Source organism: Populus trichocarpa, chromosome 16, assembly GCF_000002775.5.
Source record: "Populus trichocarpa isolate Nisqually-1 chromosome 16, P.trichocarpa_v4.1, whole genome shotgun sequence".
In the NCBI taxonomy this organism is placed as follows: domain Eukaryota; kingdom Viridiplantae; phylum Streptophyta; class Magnoliopsida; order Malpighiales; family Salicaceae; genus Populus; species Populus trichocarpa.
Genome location: NC_037300.2, coordinates 4,309,815 through 4,333,722, shown reverse-complemented (window position 1 = coordinate 4,333,722; position 23,908 = coordinate 4,309,815). Strand labels below are relative to the sequence as shown.

General features: G+C 34.4%; 3 protein-coding genes across 3 annotated transcripts; 2 read left to right on the top strand and 1 right to left on the bottom strand.

Annotated features, from left to right (window-relative positions):
- The first annotated feature begins 1,227 nt into the window (after nt 1-1,227).
- On the top strand, nt 1,228-5,794 carry LOC7488046 (lipid phosphate phosphatase delta). Its single transcript, XM_002323311.4, has 8 exons — nt 1,228-1,661; nt 1,810-1,905; nt 1,988-2,062; nt 2,211-2,341; nt 2,766-2,869; nt 2,962-3,090; nt 3,777-3,892; nt 5,268-5,794. Exons 1-8 carry the CDS (start codon nt 1,500-1,502, stop codon nt 5,676-5,678), a joined length of 1,224 nt encoding a protein of 407 aa, XP_002323347.3. The 5' UTR covers nt 1,228-1,499; the 3' UTR covers nt 5,679-5,794.
- Nucleotides 5,795-5,890: 96 nt separating this feature from the next.
- LOC7469909 (serine/threonine-protein phosphatase PP2A-4 catalytic subunit) lies at nt 5,891-11,075 on the bottom strand. Its single transcript, XM_002322707.4, has 11 exons — nt 10,769-11,075; nt 10,372-10,428; nt 10,179-10,262; nt 9,648-9,719; nt 9,006-9,077; nt 8,592-8,632; nt 7,545-7,611; nt 6,747-6,938; nt 6,537-6,626; nt 6,335-6,442; nt 5,891-6,249 (listed from the first exon to the last, which is right to left on the bottom strand). The coding sequence occupies exons 1-11, from the start codon at nt 10,859-10,861 to the stop codon at nt 6,184-6,186; spliced, it is 942 nt and encodes a 313-aa protein (XP_002322743.1). The 5' UTR covers nt 10,862-11,075; the 3' UTR covers nt 5,891-6,183.
- A 7,267-nt stretch (nt 11,076-18,342) lies between these two features.
- LOC7488045 (DEAD-box ATP-dependent RNA helicase 37) lies at nt 18,343-23,639 on the top strand. Its single transcript, XM_002323310.4, has 7 exons — nt 18,343-18,449; nt 18,587-19,388; nt 19,490-19,573; nt 21,184-21,426; nt 21,828-21,995; nt 22,478-22,591; nt 22,948-23,639. The coding sequence occupies exons 2-7, from the start codon at nt 18,645-18,647 to the stop codon at nt 23,428-23,430; spliced, it is 1,836 nt and encodes a 611-aa protein (XP_002323346.2). The 5' UTR covers nt 18,343-18,449; nt 18,587-18,644; the 3' UTR covers nt 23,431-23,639.
- Nucleotides 23,640-23,908: the final 269 nt, after the last annotated feature.

Here is a 23,908-nt window from a genome sequence, read left to right as displayed (position 1 = left end):
CCAAACATTTATATACAAGAAATAAGGCCATTTTTTATATATAAATCTTAAACTATTTATCTCATTTTCCACAATTTTATTTTTCAAAGGACCCATTGAATTCTTATACTTTAATAAGATTTTAATACAGTTTCCAATTAATTTTTGACATTTCAGTTCTTCAATACTTAATAATATATATAAAATTTAAATCCTTTTTTTTTTCATTATCAACACATGATAGTCTCAAGTATACCCCAATTTATTTATTCATAATTTTCTTATTATCATTTACATCACAATCTCACATAATTCCATAATAACGACATCGTGTCAAATTATTTATTTAGATCATCTATACAATGAATTTAAGTCAATTTTTTACAAAATAATAATAATAAAAATTATAGAAATAGAATTAATAAGTCTTGATAATTATGCAAAAAGCAAAGCACCAAATAGTACCTAATTAGCTAAACTAATAAAACAGATTAGTTCGGCTTCTTTGCAATAGTGTGCGATGAGCTATTACACATATGATTAAAAAAATAATAAATAAACCATTTAAGTAGTGACCCAAGTGGTGGTCCAGTAATAAAAACTTGAGATTAAAATGTTTGCTTTCTCTGTGGTTTCAGGTTCGAGCCATGTGGTTGCTCATATGATGGCCACTGGAGGTTTACATGATCGTTAACTTCAGGACCCAAAAGATTTGTCGAGTTACGCGCAAGCTGGTCCGGACACCCACATTAAACTAAAAAAAAATAAAAAAATTTAGTACTTAGTACCACAAAATGAATTTGATAACAATGGAGTCTGCGAGTAAAACCACGGTTTAATTTTTAACCAAACATTAATAAGAAGGTGTTCGGGAGAAACTGTACAAGCCACGTTCTCTTAAACACTCTCAAAGTCATATCACCACAGCTTTAAAATCTGTCCTGGCGTCGACCTGGGACTGATTGATTGGCTGTAATTGGATTGAGTTTATAGAAAAATAAAGATAGTTAAAAATATAGTGGGTTGACCCGGCTACCTATAAAATTCGGGTAAAAATTTAGTTGTAATTTGTTGATTATTTTTTTATTTTTATTAAAATAATATTATTTTAATTTATAAAAAAAATTAAAATTAACCCAAATAACCTGATTAAAACCCATAACTGAGATTTTAAGCAAACACGGAGTAATACCCAATAAATTGCTATTAGTGTTGCTAATTTCTTTCTTTTTATCGAACTTTTTTCGTTTGGACTTTGGCTTCCGTGGAATGTTCCTTTTCCGTGTTTGCCGTTCGTACTTTTGCCACCCAAATCCAACAATGCCCTGTCGGCTACTTGCGCGGAAAAATTCACAAACCCCAAATGCATTATTTTCAATAAATAATTAAGCAAAGAAAAGTAAACATTGAGACCTCCTAAGTCCAAGGTCTTTGTTGCCGCTGCTACCGTTGTTTTCTTTCCTTTCTGTTTGCTTTCTCTGATCCCTCGTTTTGAGGGAATTTAAGAGAGGGATTAATTAATGGAGAGCATAGCATTATGGCAAGGTTTGACACTTTGTGGGATTGTTTCATGGATTTTTATATCGTCATGTCTTAATGTCACTCAAAAACTTAGAAATTTGGTCCAGCCTTGGGTTTCTCACCATGTCATCACTGGAACTCCTATCATTCTCCAGATCCAGGTTTCTATCAATTTTCATCGTCATAAAAAGAACCCTTTTTTTGTTTTGAATTCTGTGTGTGAGGTGTTCTTTTTATTCTCACTTTTTTTTTCTCATTTTCGTTGTTTCCCCCCCCCCTCCCTCTCTCTCTTTTTGCTTTTGTTTGCAGAAATACCAGCATGGATTTTTGGATGCTTTATTCTCTGGATTGTCCTGTGTTGTTTCTGTGCCTTTCTACACTGCTTTTCTTCCTTTGCTCTTCTGGGTATGCTTTATTTCTTTTTGTCTAGTGGTTATTTTGGATTTGTATGGTAGTTTTGGTGGTAATTGGGTGGTTTACCATGTAGAGTGGACATGGCAAATTGGCTAGGCAAATGACCCTATTAATGGCGTTCTGTGATTATTCAGGAAACTGCATTAAGGTACTTATTTGCTTTCTTTCAGACCTGATCCATGCCATTTCCCCTGCTGTTGTGTTCTTTGATTTTGAAGATGAACTATAAGGCTACAGGCTCTTTCTTTTTTTTAATAAATTCTATTGGTTCGCTGTTGATGTTTTATTTGTTATAGGATGTGGTATCAGCTCCTAGACCAAGTTGTCCTCCTGTTAAGAGAATGACTGCCACGAAAGATGAGGAGGAGAATGCTTTGGAATATGGATTGCCTTCTTCCCACACTCTTAACACAATTTGTTTATCTGGGTATTCATCTTCCTCCTTTTGTGATCATCTTTGCTATGTGGTTTTTGAACTGTGTCATAGGATTTACTCATCATACCGGTTACTGTTATGCTAGTAATTGAAGAATAGTTGCAGCTAATTTTTTAGACTTTTTGCATATTCCGAGAAAGTAGTGAAGTTGTTTCTTTCCCTAGTCAAGAATAGTGAGTATGCTTCCGTGGATAAGCTCCTGATTCTTGCTTATTGGTAAAAAGCTGATTTATTTTTCTCTCTCGTATTTTGAATTTTGTCAAGGTTCTAGCTGTATGAGTATAATATTAATTAGTTGGTTGTTGTCTCCTCAAAAACTCCAATGAGGTTATTATATTGTTTTGAATTTTCACCTGAACAATCTGCAGCATGTTTCTTATTGTCCTAAATATACCCTCTTCAAATAATTTGCCAGATACCTATTGCACTATGTCCTATCCTATACCCCAAATCAAGATGCCTCCTTGAAATTTGCGGGATTTTCCATCTTTTGCTTGATTGTCTGCCTCACTGGTTTGGGTAAGTGTTTTTGTCTTTCATAAGTTGTTGACATATTATCTGTTTTTCCTTGTTTTTATTTCCAAAATGAAATTTGTTTCATTCCTTGGCAGGAAGAATTTACCTCGGAATGCACAGTGTAATCGATATCATAGCTGGTCTTGCCATTGGTTTTGCAATCCTTGCATTTTGGCTATCTGTCCATGATTATGTCGACAGTTTCATAGTCTCAGGACAAAATGGTATGTAATCTCATGGTACTAGCATTCATGGTTTTCAAATTTTTTAAGAGTTAATTGCAGAAGCTACTTTTATAAATATTAAATTGTTTCCTGACCAATCAAGTGTCACAAATTCATGGAAGAAATGTGTGTTTGGCGAGTGCGATTAAGCGAAGCCTTCACAGGAGGCTTTTCCATCCTTTCCATGTTTTCAAAATTCTGAAGTCCTTTTCCCTCTTCTGGTCTTTTCACAATTGAACAGATTCCTATTTCCATGGGATCAACTCTTGTGAGGCTTTGAATGCCAGTCGAAATTTCCTAATAGCACATCAGATCTGAAGTTGGTGAGCAGGACATTAAGTTTTTGACATAGGAAGGCTGTTTGAGAGTTCTAATTATCTACCCTCTAGGACACACATCTTTTTACTGAATCATGACTCAGGATATTGTTAATAATTGATTGGGATTGTTTAGGTTACAGGGGATGATTCCTTAGTGCTTGAATTATGAATTTTGTGTTCACTTTAACCTCGCCTTGCTCAAAGGAGGTATATTATGAACACATGATCCCTGTTCAAATACTAGCAGTATTGTTTAACATAAGGTGGGATCTGGTTGAGATTATGGATATCTAGCATCGAAACTTTTAATCTAGATAAATTCACAAGAATTGTATTCTCATTCTGTATATATTATTTCACTTGCAGTTATGACCTTCTGGGTGGTCCTAAGTTTTTTATTGCTGTTTGCTTATCCGACTCCAGAACTTCCAACTCCAAGCTTTGAGTTCCATGCAGCCTTCACTGGTGTTGCATTTGGAATAGTAAGCAATCACTCACCCAATTAACTTTGGATTATAGTATTAGCTTGTATGCCTTTTTCTGTCACCAAAATATATCAAAGATCATGTGCACTGGGATGTTTTTGCCCTTTTATATGTTTCATTCTCATCTTTCTTTGAAATAGGGAGAAATGAAAGCCTACATTGTTGAGACTCGAGAGAACATCTGAAAGGAGAAATAATGGAAACTTGGAGGCATTTTGATTAACCTTGATAAATATTGGAAAAATAAATCTCATTGGTGAACCCATGTTCCATGTATAGAAGAAAATACATTTAGCGAAGGAAGCTAATTAGCTCTACCATAATCTTTCTGCTCGTTATTTGTAGAAGGGAAGGCAAAAGGTTTTAGACCATTACTTATCATGGCATAGAACAAAAAGGCGAGAATAGGATAGTGAAGAGAGGAGGAACAGGAAAAGAGAGCTGGGGGGTTGAGGTGGTCTGAACTTAATTGCCCAAGCATGGAAAAGGGGGTAAAATGGTCTCACAAAAATGGACAAATTATAAGGTAAGTGGATAATCTACGTTGCTCCCACATCCATGATGACAATATAAAAGATTGTTAATGCATATCGGCAATCACATAGTGCCAAGGATAAGCTGGGAATTAGTGCCATGCACGTCTCCAAGTAAATTCTTTAAAGGCAAGCAAAGAGTCATTTAGGATATGGACAAGAGTGAGAACATGTCTGGTTGCATGTGGTGGGAAGAAAATAGAGGAAAAAGCTTGAGGCATTTGAATTCCAAGATCAAAGAGACAGCAAGTAGAATGTGTAGGGAATAGAATATGGCTAGTCCTGCTGTTCAACAATGAAGCACCAAATATGAAGTATCAACTTCCTAAAATTGTTTATAGTGCATCTCTCCTGTATCGCCATGATGAAATCTTCTCATGCATTATCGTTCTTTCTTAATGAAATCTTCCCCGCTAGTAGATAGAGGTTGCTGGCACACTGAAACTGCATGCAGACTGCACTGTCTTATCCTTTGAAATGAAATTTTCTGATTTAATCTGCCTCTTGATGAGCATAGGTGGAGTTTGGGATCGCATGGGCATGCCACTTATCAGCGTGGTAGTGTGATCCCCCATATGCTATGGTTTTTCCATAAATAAAGGTTAATCAAAGAATAGTCTTGCATTTTATGCTTTGGGCCTGCTGGAAGATTCATGTCAATTTGAACTTCAAGAAGCAGAACATGGATGTCGTTGATATTTTTTTTTTTTTTCAAGTTGCACATGTCGTTGAGGTTTTTGTTAAACTTCACTTGTTAAGTCTGAAGTAGCTTTTCATTGTTGTTATGGAACAAGCTACGTAAATAACTTTCGTGAGCAAACTTTTGTAATATTTGTCAGGTGGCTGGCGTCCAGCAAACCTACCACCAGTTCCACCATGAAGCAGTGCCGCACATATTTACACCGCAACTCACCATCCCAGCTTTTTTTGGAAGAGTGCTCGTGGGCTTGCCAACAATACTCGTAGTGAAGTACTGCAGCAAGGCCCTGGCTAAATGGATCCTTCCTGTCGTCTCAAACACCTTGGGCATCCCTATAAAATCAACCAGCTACATCCCCAAGCTAAATGGATCGGTTACTGGGAAGAAATCGGAAAAGAATAAGCCAACAGGTTATGCTATGAAGCTTTTCTTCTTCTCATCTCAGGACACATTTGACGTGGACACAGGTATTAGATTCCTCCAATACTCGGGCCTCGCTTGGTCCGTGGTGGATCTTGTTCCCTCTCTCTTCTCGTATCTGAGGTTGTAAATTTGTAATGATCCTTATCATTGTTGTGCGTGTCATTATAGGCATATGGTCGAAAACGTGTTCTAACGAGAATGTAACATATCTTGTTCTTGTATATGATGGTATAATTTTTGTCATCGATGATTATATCTCTTGCTTGGCAACTGATCCTGCCAGCAAGATTTTCAACAAAGCATCCACATGCACAATCACAGCACAGAGATAAGGCACCATTCAAAAAAACTCCAGCGTAAAGCATCAAGAAAGTTGGAAATTAAACAGGAATCTTACATTCAAATGTTAGACCGCTGTCTGCATCAGCTTAGCCGATTCCCACAAAGAATCCGGCGTGGTTTCAAGTACAAGACAAGAAAGAAGAGGCATTCAACTTGCCTATTATAATACAAGCTTTTCTCGTCTCATAACCTTCAGCTGGGCATAATAAAACTTCCATAATAAAACTTGTATGTGAGAGCATGAGGAGAGCTGCGGATGAGGAAGTGGAAGTGGTATTACGAAAGGCTGCTTACAGAAAGTAGTCAGGTGTTCTACGGGTGACGTCAGGTTCTCCCCTCCTGGGAGCTGGCTCAAACTGTAATGCACCAGAAATCCATAATGAGAAGCACGCGCTAAAATTATGTATGATCATGTGAGGAATATAAGCTGGGGAAATATACCTGGATGAATGTGTGCCCGTTGCAGTCATCAACTTCCAATATGGAGGCCATGTTTCCACAGCGGTAACAATAATTAGGTGCGCTAAATATGGTAACCACCTTTTGTTCCTGTGCCAAAGAAACAATGTCATCCCCAAACCTGAGATTTCGTCCACACATGAAAGTGCAGATAACATCCATGAATTTTAAGATTGATAATTACATGGGCCCAATTAAATCCGTCCATGACAAGCTGGTGTGCTCTAGCAATCAACTTCAAGCTGTTTGTATGATTAAATTGCTCAGATATATCCTGCATAAAATAACATAAGTAGATCCAGAGAATTCAGGAGAAATGAGATCACCATGGTAACTTGGATAAAAATGACATTCTTTGTACAAATAGAGGTGGAAAACATGGAGCTTAAGTTACCTGACCAAAGGTATATCCAGCACCACGAGGTGATATACCCCAACCACATCTGTCATCTGGATCAGACCACAACAGATCACACATGGCTCCTTCATGAGGAACTTCTTGAACACGATCAAAGTTCCTTATGTTATCAAGGGTCTCTATGGTTGGGGACAATCCACCATGTAAACAAAATATTTCAGACTCAACCTACAAAAAAAAATATGGAAAAAAGGGACTTCAGGAATTACTAAACATAGCCAATAAACAATGATTCATTTCAACTTCCATCAAACCATTAGTTTTTACTGCACTGGCTTGTCCCAACACTGTTGTTGATCTAGCTTTCTACAACACCATAAAAAGCCGAAAAACTCGCCCAAGGGATTCCTCAATATAATATGAAACAATTTCTGTGATATATTCAGTGAGAAATGCAAAATTAAGTTATAACCATGTTAGTAAATAGCCATTAAGACTGTTTTAGAGGGAACATTTTGAACATGGAGAAATGTGAGGTGGAGCTTCCAAAGACCAGAATACTAGGAAATGCAAACACAGTCATGATTTACTAAATGATACAAGCTCAAAAAGCTAATTTAACAAAAACATTATCAAAGTGAGAATAGCAGTAATAATGGTGAAACTCAAAGGTGGAATAAAAAAGGACATGAATCAGCTACAAAGCATCTCTTCTATATCTAGCTAGGGATTAGAGTAGGCTGGTTAATGTCTCCCTATTTATTTTTCCCCCACACCCAGGGTTTTTTACAGGAAAATCAACAGTACGCCCCAGATATAGCAAGTCTTACTAACCAAAGCAGTCAATGGAAAATAGTCAAAAAGGTCCGTGAAGATCTTCCAAACATTAGCGTTACCATACCTGTAATATGTCATGAGAAAAGAGCAATATCAGATATTTGCAAGAAACTAGAAAAATTTACAAAAGTTCTGCATGATAGTGTGTTAAGCATGTCAAATCATTGAAGAGAATCTAGAAGGGTATACCACCAGCAGCTCAGACATTAAAACTAGTCCCCCACTTTAATACTACTTATTAACAATACTTCATAAATTAATTAACTCTTTCCATCACTAAATTAGTGCATGTTAAATTATACCAAAGTGCTACCAATTAAATTCCATATTTTAAGAAGTGAAGTTATCTGTAGTAAAAAATAAATTCATGTCAAATGTATGAACAGATAGAAGTGTTCTGTATTAGCATACAGAAGCAGAATGGAATGCACAAGAATAAACAGTAATGAAAAAGTTCACCTAACTTCGACCAGATAATCAAGAAACTTCACAAGCAATGAAGATGTAAGAAACCGGCAACAGAATTCCGAAAGGAGCGTTTAATTTGGATTAAGACAAGTCCAACTACAGCAAAACATGATCAGTTAAAGTAAAGGTGACGCACATTAATAAGTTACTATATACTTTGAGCAAGTAGTCAAACGAGCTTGATACATGGAAGAAAAAAAAAAAGAAGAAGAATAGAGATAAACAAGCTAGAGCTGCATGCTAATCCAAATAGGGGGGTAGAATGCCATAACTTGAATATAATACTTCAACACTACTATTATTAACACCTAAGCAGCTATCAAAAAGTCATCACTGGAACAAGAAAAAATAAACTTCAATGCAACCTTACAAACTTTGATGCTGATAAATTTCAACGGATAAAATCATCAAAAAAATTTTGAAAAACTAAAGGAGAAAAAAGAATATTCTAGTGAAAGTCAGCATATACTCCATGTGCATTATAAAGATTGCATGTTCAAATGTGCCAATATTAGAAAATATTGGAACTATGAAAACCTATAACCAACAAAAAAAGGTTGCAAACAGAAAACTCACTTTCGTAGACATTCATCATAAAACCCATAAACCTGAGTAATCTGCAAGGGGAAAAATAATGAAAGCAATCAGTGTTTCCATATGCAGCACATGGCCCACAATGTGAAGTAAACACAATTAGTGCAACTTAAAATTTAACTTCAACTGTCCAAATAAAACTAAGTCTCACATCTTAAATAAGTCTACATTGAACATCAACCTCTCTGAAATTTGGTCATAAATATAGTTGATGAGATGTCAATCATACACTAAACTATTTAAAATTATACATCAAACTTACAAGTTCACACAGTAGCGTTTGTAAAAGAAATAGAAATATCATCACCCACACAATCTTCAGGATCCAAGCATTACCGTAGTGGTTGGTAATACATAAAAACTCATAATGAAAGCATGACAGACAAAATGAAGTACCTGACGACTTTCATGGTTTCCTCTAAGAATGGTAATCCTCTGGTGATAGCGCACTTTCAATGCCACCAAGAGCTGGAAAAATTATTAAAAAGTGTCATGAATTAAGACCTTCCAAATGTCAGACCATTTATATCCTCAGATTGAGTTGAGAAAGGAAGTTTTTGTTAAAATTAAGTCAAACAGAAGGCAAAGAATGTCAGCATGCAATCTAAGTTTATATTAGCTGAACCAAACATCATAGGAGACCAAATCTGAAATTCACGGACCATCTTTCAAAAATGATTCCCAACACTTGAAATTGCAACACATTAATATCATTTAATGTGCCAGTAAACTATTTTTAATTTTTTTCTCTGGCTGCTTCAACCACTATCATGATATTGCGGGAAGAAGAACAAGCCTCGGCAACAAAGGTCCTTATGTTCATGATAGACTAGCAGCCTTGATTACATTACCTAACAGATTTATTTAAAAAAAAAAAACTGTTAGGTAATGGAATCAGGGCTGCTAGTCTATCATGGACATAAGATCTTCTTTCTGTCATTATATGTAAGCAAGGAGTGACATGTTCTACACCCTTTAAAATATTAATCAATTAATGAAGCAACAAAAAGCAAATGACAGGATGGATTGTGTACATACCGTCACAGTTTCAACAGAATAATAGCCACGGTCCACGTAATCCCCCATAAACAAGTAATTGGTATCAGGACACTGTCAATAAATTTAAAAACAGTCACAACTCACAAGTCTCATGTGGGAATTAGATAGAAACAAAATATGGGGCACAAAAGCAACAAATGAATGCAAAAAAAAAAAAAAAAGACCGTCAATACATTCATAATGAACCCAAAAGACTAATCAAAAGATAACTTTATCCAAATTGTTAAAAGAATGGTTACCACTTTAAATGTACCCAAAAGACCACACTCGAAACATAAGGTGAAAACCAGTAGTTAGTACTTTAAATGACATGAATTAAAGAATCCACAGCACAGTGAACAAAAACAAGCAGTTTCCTGACCAATGACAATCTACTTGACTATACCTCAGAATAACTGGAATCTTCAAAAGCATTTGGCACGGGTCTCAGTAAACTATTTAAGACAAAGCCCTCATCTGAAACAGAAGAGTTGAAAAACTACAAAGTGGTGTCATAGTCAGAACTGATACCTTCCCTCCTATCCGAAAAAGTTCTGCAAGATCATGAAACTGCCCATGAATATCGCCACATATTGTCACAGGGCTTTTCACAGGCTGTCATCCAAAAACAATTCAACAAACTCAACATCTTTTAATCCCAGCGCATACTAACAGACCAGTTGAATTCATAAACCAAAAAAAAAAAAGGGACTATAAGTTAAACCTGAACATTGCTTTCTTGCATTAGTATCTCCTTAGCTTTCTCGCATAATGCCCTAACCTACACCGAAACAAATCAACAAAAAAGATTAACTCGCGCCATTCTTTAACATAAATAACAAGAAAAGAACGCGTCTAAATAAATAAATAAATAAAACCCTAAATCTTTCCCGCGTTGTGCGACCGCATCAGTAAAAGCAAACAGTATTTATTTTGGAGATCATTTATATTTTAACCACAATATTTTCTTTTCTTTCTCTACCAAAAAAAAAACAGAGAAACAATTCAATCCAGTTGAATCCAACTACTAAAAAAACAATTAAAAACGCTAATCAAATGTTAAATTAGGCAATTCGATTCGATTTTTTCATAAATCAAATAGAAATAGAATTGAGCAGAACCTGAGGTTCAGAGAGAGGCTTGCACTGCATGAGTTGCTCGATCTGTTGATCAAGATCGGTGATTGATTCAAAAGATAACGAATTCGTCCCCATCTTGATCGATCTTTAGCACCGAATCGGGTTTGCCGATATCCCGATGAGGGGTAACCCTAACCCTGGATTGAATCAAGCAAATTTTACTCCCTCGTGTCTTTCTTTTTCGCAGTTTTTCTTTCGGGAAGGGTAGTGAACGAGACAGCACAGTCTGATACTTTGGTTAAGAGGCTGAAAAGAAAAATAATTTCCCTTCCCTTTTTCTTTTTTTTTTTGAAAATTGTATTTATGAGATTTAGAGTAATATTGTTAAAAGTTATAATAAGAGGCTCTTAGTATTAAAAAAGCCGTTCAATACAATAAAATAAAAAATTATGAAAATCTAAAACATAATTTTTGAAATGAATTTACGTGAATATTAGTTCTCTGTTAAGAGAATACCATGATAATGGTCTCTCGGTATTAATTGAAAATAGTGTTTCGTATTCAAAAAGTCGTGTCATAATACATAAAACCTTGCATAGAAAACTTGAAATGAGGTAGATAGCTCATTTATATATTTAAAAAAAAACTAATGCAACTATCTAATTAAATAAATTAAGAGCTATTTAAATAAATAAATAAATAATTATTAATGATAACTAAAAATAAAATTAAAAAAATTAAAAAATAAATATAGATTAAGATATTTGATCTCGTAATATAAAAATTTTAAATAAAATAAATAAATAAGAAAAATAAACAATGTAGATTATAGCCCTTATCAATTTTAATAAATTAATTATATTTTAATTAGATAAAAAATTTTGCAATGATAGTAAATGGATAATTTTTTCAAAAAAATTATTTGGAAGTCCAAAACTAGATTTAAAAAAAAATCCTAAGTCAACTTGAGATAACGTCATAGATACATAACATGAATAATAAGGGGCGAGCTAACCTGTTTTAACTGGCAAAACTCATGACCCAAGTTATAAAATTAGAATAACTAGGTAAATGTTTTTTTGAAGAAAATCATAAAGCCAATATTTTGTTAAATAAAAAACTTAATATCAAACGATGAGATAAAAAAAAGCAAAAAAAAAAGATGTAAACCCTCATTAACTTTTCAAACTCGTGACCTAGGTCATTAACTCAGAAGTATCATACATGGAAAAAACCACAGAGCCGATCCCTATAAAATCAAATTTAAAGTATGAAATCAAAGAAAAAATCAATTACACAAAATATATGAAATAAAAAATGGTAATTAAAAGGATGAGATGAAAATCCAAACAAAAGATAAATTAGAGGGCAACAAAAATCTTTGATTGGAGGATTAAATTGAAAAGAAAAATAGATTTAATAAAAGAAAACAAATCAAATGAATGAGGACCAAGTCAGAAGAAAAAAAATACACAAGAACTTGGATTGAAGAATGAAATTGATAACCAGTAAAACTTTTACAAAAAGATCAATGAACAAAGTAAAATGAAAAGAATAAAGACCAAATATATATATATATATGATAAATTGGAATCAAATGACTAAGTTGAAAATAAATAATTTTTTTATATATAAAAAGAACAAGAACAAAAATCAAAAGACTAAGGAATAAACTTGAAGTATCAAAAACAAAAAGGGTCAACCTATAATTCTTAGGAGAGAAGAGAGAAAAGAAGTAGAAAAGAAAAAAGAGAGACCCACTGGTGAAAAATCACCCCATCGTCGCTGACACGCACAACACCAAGAGAAAAAGGACGCGACAACACTTCCAACAACATGGTAGAAGGGCAAGTTTGGCCACTAGGACGCACTATCCAAATGGCGCAGGCACCTCCCCCATGTTGGCATTTGAACAGCACACAACAACAATATTTTGAATTTAAATATTAACTAATCAAGTGAAAATGACCAAATTGCCTATAATGATTCTATAATTAACAAAAAAAAACTTACGTGAAAGGATAAAAATGCCCCTAGATGCATGGCTTATTTTTTATTGGATTTAAAGGTAAAAATATCTTTTTATTGTATTTTAAAAAGAAAAAAGACAGAAATATCATTAATCAACAACTTTAGATTTTGTTGACTAAGGGGGTAATTTAGCCATTTTATTGTTTTAAAAATTTAGAAAAGACACATATATCTCTAAAAAATCTTTTAATGACCAATGAACTATATGAAAAGACCAATTTACCCCCAACACCATGGCATCTTTTTTTTCTTCCAATGGCAAAAAGTAATTTCATTATTATAATGAATAGTTAATTAAATCTGGGTGTACAGTGATTTTCCTATGTGTTTTATAGTTTTTGTTAACTAGCTCTTTGACTCATACCCTGCTGTGGGCTGGATATGTTTTTTCCAACAAAAAAATTTGAACATATAGGCTTTTTTGATGCTTTTTTTCCATAAAAAATTAAGTGTAAAACAAAAAAATTATTCACACATGTAATTAAATAAATTAAGAACCATTTGTATCAATAAAAAAAGAGAGTCATTGATGATAACTAAAGATGTAACTAGAAAAATTGAGAGACAGATATAGATTAAAATATTTGATCTTGCAACACGAACTATTTACTTGGTTGTGTTTAGGAACTTTATTGATTTAAATTAATTTTTTATTTAATTAAATAAGAGTAGAAATATGCACATGCATGAAATTGATTGAGCAAAACCAAAGAAAACATTTATTATACAAGGTTACATTTATTAAAAGCATTATCCAAATATAAATATATTTGTTTTTAAAATTAAATTTCATTCATATAAATAAAAAACTTATTGATGAATTAGAATAATATCGTCAAAAATTAAATACATATGAATAATTAAAAAAACAATTGTTATTTAAAAAGGATAAATAAAAAATTAAGAGAAATGGTACTATTTTAAATATAAATTAAAAGTCATTTAAAAAATACATATTTAGAAAAAGCATCAATTTAAAAAAATAGAAGAAAACAAAATAGATCAAACATTGTTGGGTCAGTCAAGTCAGGTCAGCAAACGTGGCCTATTTGGAAGGGACCCATACATGAGGGTATCTATTTTTTTTAAAAAAAAACCTAATGGGGTACATGATTATGAAGGCAAACTAGAAAAGATTATGAAGTTTAATTCCAAAATAACCCAATGCTAAAAGATGCAAGTAACAAATATTAAATTTAAAAAAAATAATCTTAAGAAAATACCCAAGTCAACCCGGGCTAAATTATTAACATGTGGTCTAATTGATGGGATTTGGATAAACGAATAGAAAGGAAATTGAAGAAGAAGCCCCATGTCAAAAAACTCAAACCTTGAAGGATGGAACGGAAAAGGAAAATTAATTTTCAATCAATTTAATATTGAAGGAAAAAATAAAAAAATATTAATTTAAGAAACTTGTCAAAGTAAATTCAATAAAGAACGACAAATAAAATGAATCAAGCTAACCCAAGTCATTTTAAAAAATAGTGAAAAATTATATAGAAAGCATATAAAAAAAAACAACAGAGCTCAATTTCTAATTGAATAAATGTCAAAGCCTGAAGCTGAAAAACATGATCTTCAAAAAAAAAATAAAAAAATCAAGCAAACTCGGGTAAATCTTCTAAACTTGGGTTAATATATAAAACTCGCAACTCGTGAAATCGTAAGCCATGCTCAATTAAGAATCGTTCTAATCACCGTGAGAGAATACAATGCATATGTGTATCGTATAAACGTCTCGAGGCACAATTTTTTTATATAAAAAAATGTTAATTAACAAAAAACTAAAAAGACTTAGTGTTTTACTGTGGTATGCAAAGAGATTCATTGTGGATTGTACAGTGAAATAACATTTGTGCCCATCAAGTCTGAGAAATACTGACCTTTGAGTGAAGGGTTGTTATGTCTTGCACATTTTATGTACAGTAAAATTTCATTTTTGCCATTTGACTTCGGAAAATTAAAGGTTGTTTAGGAGGGTGTTTTCATATTTGCATCATGGTTTTTTTTATAATATTCGTATGTCCTTAAAACCGTTTTAGTAATTTGCATTATTATAATATTAATAAATCGATACAGTTGGCCTAGGCATGCCACGCATATGTAGGCGTATCGTCACCCCCACCCTATTCGGGCAGTGCGTGGGGGCACATACGATGGTAAAAAAGGTCGATGGCTTACTCACCTGACGCGAAAGGTGGTAGGAAATCTTTTAGGGTGTCACATGTTGTCATCTGAGCGGTGGTTCGACGACGATTGGTCCTTTTCCTCCTCCTTTTCTCTCTCTCTCATGCCTTGGTATATGTGCAGAGCTTTGACAAATTCAATTGTGTCCTCCAGTTTATATTTGTTTTGGGTTTAATCCTCATTCTTTTGATTTCTATTTTTGTTAGATTTAATGCTTTTTTAAGTTTGTTTTGTTTTTAATTTCGCCCCTCATTATTTAATCTAATTAGATTTTTTTATCCAATATAGTCCTTATTCTTTTGGTTGCTATTTTTTTTATCCTTTTCATTATTATTTTTTTATTATGTCCCTGGGAGTTTGATTTAATTTTGTTTGGTTTCCAATTTTGGCCCTAATTTTTTTTATTGCTCTTTTTTTTTTATCATTTTCTTCATTTATTTTGTTTTTCAATTTAGTCCCTAATTAATTTCTTTCAATTATTTTTGTGTATTGTTTAGTCCTCATTGTTTTAATTTTAGTTATTTTATTAATTTTTTTTATTGTTTGAAATTTCTCTTTGTGGTTTTTTCATATCTATCTTTTACAGGGTAATCTTAGTTTCATAACCTAGTTCACCATTTTTGACGACGAACCCGGTTTAAGCTCGATCATTTTCAGGGTCTTTTAATTTAATTTTTCGTTTGCATCATTTAACATTGAATTGTTGGGCCTTGAGCTTCTTGATTTGTTCTGTTTTTTTTTTTTGTTGAGTTATCACTGCCCCATATCTCAGATCGAAAGTTAGTTGAATTAACTTGGGTTGATTTGTTTTTTCTTTAATTTTTGTTTTTTGTTTTTATAATTTGCCATTGAATTATTGAACCTTGAGTGTCTTTTATTAAATATCATTTAAAACAAATGCACACATGATGAGTTATCCCAAGTGCGAGGCGATAAAGTTAACCCAAGTTAACTTGTATTTGCTTACTAAGTTTTTTTATTTAATTTTGGTATTTTTTTGTCAAGTGCTTATTTTCGAGGTTTGGTTTTTTTTCTCGATTTTTTATGGTTTTTTTTTTTAATTTCATCATTTTGCATGAAATAAGTTTCCCTTGAACTTTGTTATTTTTTCGGTTTTCTTTTTGTTCGGTTATTACGATGATAGGTTGGTAAAGTTAACCTGGGTTAGCTTAGTGTTTTTTTGAAGTTTTTTTTTTTAACTTTGTTTTGTTAGCTAGGTGCTTCTTTTGAATTTCTTCTTTTTATCCTCATCTCATATTGCAGGCTGTGAGTTTATCAAGTTAGGTCGAGTTGACTCATGTTTGCTTTTTCGACATTATATTTTTAGATTTTTTTTTCATCTTTGACATTATGTTATTAGGTCTTGAACTCTAGTATTTCTTTTCGCTTTTCTTTATGCGGGTTATTTCGGTCTTATATTGTGAGTCGCGTTGTGGTAAATTTAACCTGATTTGTCTCAGGTTATCGTCGTTTAAATATTATTTTTTTGCATCGAGAAAATTTGGACAGGCCCACGACGTAACGCGGGTCACCTGACTATTTAACAAAAAACTAAAAGGTCTCAATGAATCATTTACTGTGGATTCAAGAAGTGTAATTACATGTTTGCCCTTCGTTGGTCTTAACAATTGCCTTAGCACTGGGGGCAAAATCGTATTTTTCATGGGATCCAAATGTCATTTGAGAATTGATCAAGGGCAAAGCTGTCATTCAAATTTATAATGCATAATGAAAATACTCTTTTGCCCTTAAAATTTGATAAAATATGGTCTTCTGCTAGGGGTTTTTTTTGTCGTTTTCTTTTCATTTGCATAGTAAAATAACGTTTATACCTTTGGGTGCTAAAAAAAATGGCATTGCAGGAAGATTTTTTTTGTCTTTGCATTATTTTTGTACAGTAAAATTATGTTGTTGACCTTTAACTTTCTGGATTTAAAAATAGCTTCCAAGGGTGTTTTGGTCTTTGCACCATGGTTTTTTTTTTTTTTTTTTTTTTTTTTTTTTTGTAATTTGCCTTATTAAAATATGAATAAATTGGTAAAATATGCTAACGCATGCGTCAGTGCGTCTGAGTCTTTTGCGCTATTTCAGAGGCGCGTGTGACCAATTACGATGGCAAAAAAATCGATCACCATCTCATCCGATGCGCAAGGATATGACGCAGCTGCTGGAGTGGCAATTGCGTCAAGGCAAGCGGCGGTTCAGCGACAATGGGGTTTTTTCTCCTGCCATTCATTTCTCTCTCTTGAGTCTTGATTTTCGTGCCAGGCCTTGAAAAATTTAGTTATGTTCTCTATTTTTTTCTTGTTTTGGGTTTGGTCCTCATTCTTTTGATTTCTATTTGCTTTGATGTTAATGCTTCTTGAAGTTTATTTTTTTCAATTTCATCCCTCTCTGCATTTAATTTAATTTGCTTTTTTTAGTTGGTTTTCGTGGTTTTTTTTGTTTTTTTTGTAATCTAATTTTTCCATCCTTTATCATTCTGTTAATTTTTTTAGTCGCTTTCTATGAGAGTTTTGTGGCCAATTTAAAAATAACATGAGTAGCCTTGCCTTTAGTTTTCTTGGCTTTGTTAAATTTAGATTTTCTAAAGGAATTGTTTTTTTGAATTGAATTAAATTAATTGATTTTATCATCCAACATTTAATTTTTTAGGTGTTGAGCAACTGGGTTGAGGCCGGGTCAAGAATTTAATGGACTACGAGATTGAGAGTTTAACCCGGGTTTACAAGGTTTGCATCGTTTTGATATTTTTTCTCTGATAAAAAATATGGTTTGTTGTATTTTGATTTTTTTATTAAATTTATTGATTGCGTCTTTGGAATTTAATTTAAGGCAATACTTGAAGAATTTGTTTTTTTAAATCAGTATTCTATGTTTATTTTTTTTATTTAGTTATTCAAGTATCATGTCTCGAGTCATGGGTTCCACAGGTTCACAGGTTTGGCTCAATCATTTTTTCATTGCTTTTTAATATTTTTGGATCTCGAGTGAATGATCATAATCTTGGATTTAAAAAAAAACATGCATAATCTCAATATCTTTTCTATGATAAAAAAGTAATAGGTCCGCGGTGTTGCGCGAGCCTCCTATCAATGATAATGTTTTGCTCGCAGGTTTTGACAACCTCACTTGGTTTTGTTGGTGCTTTGTTTTTTAATATTTTTTTTTCATTAATTTTTTTTATTTTAGGGGATTGGCAATTATTATTTCTTAGCTCTCTTTCAATGGTACAATCATGAATTTTTTTTTATGTTTTTTTAAATTCAATAATTACATTTTGACATCATTTTTTACACTGGAAAAAAAAAAAAACCAAAACGCAGCGAAGCGCAAGCCTTCAATCTAGAATCAACTATAAAATAGGAAAACATCCGTAGCGATATTTTAGCTCCGTGTCCGATATTATTATAATTGGAAAAAAAAATTAAAAGTAAAAGAAAGAGCAGACTAGGGTTTCTTAATTTGAATTTTAAACTCAATTAACACAACACCTCTTCAGGTATTTCTCTCTTGCCTTCCATTTAGTTTTCTTTTCCACCTTTGGTACTCTAATTTTTATCATCTGTGTTTTATTTTTATTTGAGGGTTAATTTTTTTTGCAATTGGGATTGATCAAGTTTCTGATGTTCATTTTAGGGAATTTGGAATTGGATATTTTTTTCAGCTGTAATTTCGTTGTGATTTGCAAGCAATTATGAGAACTTCATGGTCAGATTCTGTGGCCAACTCTGCATCCGAGAATGCAGCAGCTTCTGGTTCGTCTGGTCCGCGTCCTACCCGTGCTACTTACATTCCTCCACACCTTCGTAACCAGCCGCCATCTTCTGATTCTCTGGCTCCACCACCTGCTGCTCCCTCACTAGGAAATGATCGTGTAGGTTATAGTGGGCCTGTGGGTGGCTCTCGATGGGGTGGTGGTGGTGGTTCGAGACCGGATCATGGGCGTTCCGGTTATGGTTCTGGTGGTAGAGGAGGTGGTGGTTGGAATAATAGAAGTGGTGGGCGGGACCGCGGGAGGGAGCGTGAGGTGAATCCGTTTGGTGATGATGGTGATGTAGAGCCGGCTTTTGGTGAACAAGAGAATACGGGAATTAACTTTGACGCGTATGAGGATATTCCGGTGGCGACGAGTGGGCACAATGTGCCACCGCCTGTGAATACATTTGCGGATATAGACTTGGGTGAGGCAGTGAATCAGAATATTCGGAGGTGTAAGTATGTGAAACCGACTCCAGTTCAGCGTAATGCTATCCCAATATTGCTTGCTGGGAGAGACTTGATGGCTTGTGCTCAGACGGGTTCAGGGAAGACAGCTGCCTTTTGCTTTCCAATTATTGCTGGAATTATGCGGGAGCAGTATGTACAGAGACCGCATGGAGGGAGGACAATGTACCCTCTGGCTCTTATTCTTTCTCCTACTAGGGAGCTTTCGAGTCAGGTGTTATTCTGTTTCAGGCTAGTTATGTGCATTCTGGAACATGCAATGTCTTTACATGACTTGTTTTTCTTATTATCCTATTACTTGCAATATGACTGTAGATACATGATGAAGCCAAAAAGTTTTCCTATCAAACTGGTGTCAAGGTGGTGGTTGTTTATGGAGGCGCACCAATCAACCAACAGGTTTAAATCATGTGGAATTCATTTTTTCTATCACTACAGAATATCTTTTGTATGGTTTTCTTCTTCTTGCATCCATTAGCTTTAAAATGTTTTTGTTCATTTAAAATTATTCTATCATCGATGCTTTTCTTTTATCTCCTGCATCTATCCTATGATAGAGGGAGATAGATGTGACCAGAGTCCACTTGTGCCCCTTGTCCCTCCTATGTGGCAACATGGGGCATAATAAGGAAACGCTTGGATGGGTTTCCCTCTCTTTTTGGTGATAGCTATGGCTTGTTTCTGCGTTATCATTTTGAATGTTATCTCCTTTACTGGAAATTGTTTGGATTACTAGTAAATTTGGGAACATGCTGTGGCACTAATATTAGAAAAATGAAGAAACATTCTCCTTAGCAGCACAGTTGTTTTTTCGGACCAGTAGCTTGGATTCATTTCTGGATGTACTAGAACTGACACATCCCCCAAATTTCCAGTCTAAACCATGCTCAAAATGACTAAGATAAATTGCTCATTCTTCTAATGATTCTCACATGACTTGCATTGATTTGACAATTTCTTTAAATGATTTATTTCAAAAATGCGAACATGCATGCAGGCTTGCACTAATGTTTGGAATCTTCATATAGGTCTGTCATTATGTGCTTCGTTTTTTTGTCACAAATTTTATGGGTGATAATAAATGTCTCATACAATTGAAACATTAGTCCTTATGGCCTTGTTTGCATCATATTTCTAAGCACACTTACAGCTTTGTTATTGTACATGCTAGCTTACTGGGGGTGCTTCTCATTGAAATATTTTGACTATTATCTCACTTGTTTTGGTGATACTCTCTTCATACCTATCATTGTTTTTAGTATCCTGCATGCTCCATTTTGCTGTTGCATTGCAGATATTCATTCATTCATTTATTGATGTATACTTTTCCTAGAATTAGATGTCTCTTTGTAATTGGTTGATGTGAGGAAGTTAGTGTCATAGGGGTCCAATATGCTCATTCGACTTTTGGATCGTTTTTATCTTTGTGGGGAAACTATGATTTGCAAGTGCCTCAGTGTTAGTGATTTCTGGAGGTTGTTAAAATAGATGATATGGCCACAATAAAGAGGTCAAGGTTAAAGTTGATTCAAACTGCTATAACCATGCCGCTGCCACCTACTACCACCCCACACTATGACCACCTCAACTGCTATAGCACCACCAGCAATACCATCGTACCTCTATCTTGCCAATAACACAGCCAAATACCCTTAAAATTTATTCTTGTAACATTTTATCTCCATACCAAATTCAACCTTAGCATGAACATTATGGTACAAGGGAGCTGGTAGGTAGGTAGGGCAATATTTAAGAGACCATCATAAAACTTTCATAAAATTTTACTACGAAGCTACTTACTTGATTTGGGGAATTGCAAGGGAAATGGTTATACAAGCTTTTACAGCATCAACGTCAATTGCATTGCTTAGAATACAGGATGTATGATTTTCTTCATTTTATTTTTTCCTTTTGTGACCACCCTTTAGCATTATTTTGCCTTTGTAGTGTTTCAAAGGAGTACTTGTCTTCTAGTTTAATTGTTCACTAGCTCTGTTTTGCTTGGTCAGCTCCGAGAACTTGAGAGAGGGGTTGATATTCTTGTGGCCACTCCTGGACGGTTAGTGGATTTGCTTGAGAGGGCCAGAGTATCATTGCAGATGATTAGATATTTGGCTCTTGATGAGGCAGACAGGATGCTGGATATGGGGTTTGAGCCTCAGATTAGAAAGATAGTGGAACAAATGGACATGCCCCCATGCGGCATGAGGCAGACAATGCTGTTCAGTGCCACCTTTCCTAAAGAAATACAGGTTTGCTTTAGTTGCTTTTGGTGTTCGTGTTAGTTTCCTCTCTTATCCTTGTGAAGCTCGGAGATTGATATACTAATATGTCTGGATATTCTATGTTGGTTATCATAGTGTTGGAAGTAATTTTTTTCAGTGAGTGTGCATATGTATTTATCTATTTTGTTGCTAAATTATGGTATAAAGTATCTTGACCGCTAAAGTTAATTGTTCTGTTCCTTGATGCACCTTTGGTTCTGTCTGGATAATTGCCTACTCAGATAGGCAAACACTATTTGCTATCTCGTAGTTATTGCAGTCTTTTTGGGTGATAACCATTCACATGGTGATGGTTGCTTGTTGATTTCCATTGAAAACTGCAATTTCAATTGCATCTGACTGATATTTGCAATTTGGTTGACATGCAGAGACTTGCATCTGATTTTCTTTCAAATTACATATTTTTGGCTGTTGGAAGGGTTGGATCAAGTACTGATTTAATTGTTCAAAGAGTTGAATATGTTCAAGAGATTGATAAGAGAAGTCATCTCATGGACCTTCTTCATGCTCAAAGAGAAACTGAAGTTAATAGCAAGGTACAGTGAACAACTTACCGACTTGCAATTTTATATGACCTAATCTGTTCTCTAGCAAAATTACTGGTGATTTGATTTATTCATATTGATCAAGGGAAAGGAGTTTGTCTCTTCCAACCTCATTAAAAACTTACACTATTTGATTTATCCAATGACAAGAAGGGTAAAGCGTAACAATTCATATTCTAAAAGGATAAAATTGAGGAAAAAGGATGATGACCTGCCTTACCAGAAGAGGAAACGAGTGTGTTAAGAGAGAGGTGAGGAAGTGAAGGATGCAAACAGGCTCATAAAAAAAGATTAAAACTTTTTAAAAGGAGTAAATTGAGGAAAAGGTGAGACAGGTCTTATCAGGAGAGGGAAAATATGTGAATGAGAGAGAAGAGAGGAATGATTGGCAGCCACCAAAAGAAAAACCTTTTCTAAAAGTGTACGTTAATACTTAGCACTGCAATGACAACAGATTTTTGTTAAATTCGCAGCATTCTCTGACATTAGTTTTTGTGGAGACAAAGAAGGGAGCCGACTCACTGGAACATTTGTTACATGTCAATGGATTTCCTGCTACATCAATTCATGGTGATAGAACACAACAGGTAAGTTGTCAGATTTGGGCATGTATTCTTTACTTTGTTTCTATGGATTGCTATTTATGCAATATTGTACAGCATTGATGAGCTTAATGTTGTTTTTATTTTTTATTTTTATAACGATGATTCAATGGCATAAGGTAGTTAGTTTAGATTCCTTTCTTTGGTAAACTGAGAAAGTGATATTACAGTTTAGGATAAAGATCAGATGGCTTTCTTCATTCTGGATAGAAAACAAAAATTCTGAAGGTAGTAGAGACTTGCTCCAAAGCGTTTAATTGTCTTTTTTTTGTTGTTGTTTGCTTGCACTATGCTATTACCAGTTATGTCTTCAATATGACTTCCTTTATGTTGGTGTACAGGAAAGAGAAATGGCACTTAGATCATTCAAGAGTGGGAAGACGCCAATTCTAGTAGCGACAGATGTGGCAGCACGGGGTCTTGATATACCCCATGTGGCTCATGTGGTGAATTTTGATCTTCCAAATGACATTGATGATTATGTTCACAGGATAGGACGAACAGGACGAGCTGGAAATACAGGGATGGCTACTGCCTTCTTTAACGAAAATAGTATGTCATTAGCAAGACCTTTAGCTGATCTAATGCAAGAAGCAAATCAAGTAGTACCTGCGTGGCTCACTCGTTATGCTTCACGGGTTTTGCATAGTGGTGGCAAGAATCGGCGCTCTGCGGGAGCCCGTTTTGGTGGTCGTGATTTCAGAAGAGAGGGTTCTATTAACAAGGGTACAGAATATTATGGAGGGAACAGTAACAGTGGATATGGGGTTCCTGCTGGTTATGGTGGGGGGTACAATCCAGCCGTGGCCAGTGCTTGGGATTAGTATCATACCATTTTCTGGATTCAGATCTCATGCGTATATAACGTTCTTTTCACAATTCAAGGATCAATTTTTTTTATCCTCCAGTAGCCTTAAATTGTCTTTTATGCAGAAGTTGCTGTGGGGTTAATCCCTGGCCTTCTCAAAATGGTGAACCTACTTGATTTGATCAGGTAAGACATTACTCAAATGGTGAACCTACTTGTCTTAAATTGTCTTTTTCCACCTTGTCATCTTGAAGACAAAACACACGCATGCGAACGAGCACAAACACAAACACAAACACAAACTTAACTAAATGCAGCACTTCCATTAATTTCAGAGGTTTCTTCAGAGCAGTCATCACCTGTTTCAACCTCTTCCTCCTCAGACTCTTCTTGTCCGGTTTCATCCTCCACATCACTTGTCAAATTTTACTTTCTAGAGATTATCAGTTTGAGTCACATAAATTTCAGGATCATTAAAAGTTTATATAGTATAA

What these genes read in the sequence shown, in the direction of transcription:
- LOC7469909 (XM_002322707.4), bottom strand. Translation starts at nt 10,861, where the DNA reads ATGGGGACGAATTCGTTATCTTTTGAATCAATCACCGATCTTGATCAA. An exon ending in TGCAAGAAAGCAATGTTCAG is followed by an intron (nt 10,263 to 10,371) that starts GTTTAACTTATA and finishes TTTGGATGACAG; the next exon opens with CCTGTGAAAAGCCCTGTGAC. An exon ending in CTGGATATACCTTTGGTCAG is followed by an intron (nt 6,627 to 6,746) that starts GTAACTTAAGCT and finishes TATTTTATGCAG; the next exon opens with GATATATCTGAGCAATTTAA.
- LOC7488045 (XM_002323310.4), top strand. Translation starts at nt 18,645, where the DNA reads ATGAGAACTTCATGGTCAGATTCTGTGGCCAACTCTGCATCCGAGAAT. An exon ending in CTAGGGAGCTTTCGAGTCAG is followed by an intron (nt 19,389 to 19,489) that starts GTGTTATTCTGT and finishes ATATGACTGTAG; the next exon opens with ATACATGATGAAGCCAAAAA. An exon ending in AAACTGAAGTTAATAGCAAG is followed by an intron (nt 21,996 to 22,477) that starts GTACAGTGAACA and finishes TTAAATTCGCAG; the next exon opens with CATTCTCTGACATTAGTTTT.
- LOC7488046 (XM_002323311.4), top strand. Translation starts at nt 1,500, where the DNA reads ATGGAGAGCATAGCATTATGGCAAGGTTTGACACTTTGTGGGATTGTT. An exon ending in ATTCAGGAAACTGCATTAAG is followed by an intron (nt 2,063 to 2,210) that starts GTACTTATTTGC and finishes TATTTGTTATAG; the next exon opens with GATGTGGTATCAGCTCCTAG. An exon ending in CTGGTGTTGCATTTGGAATA is followed by an intron (nt 3,893 to 5,267) that starts GTAAGCAATCAC and finishes AATATTTGTCAG; the next exon opens with GTGGCTGGCGTCCAGCAAAC.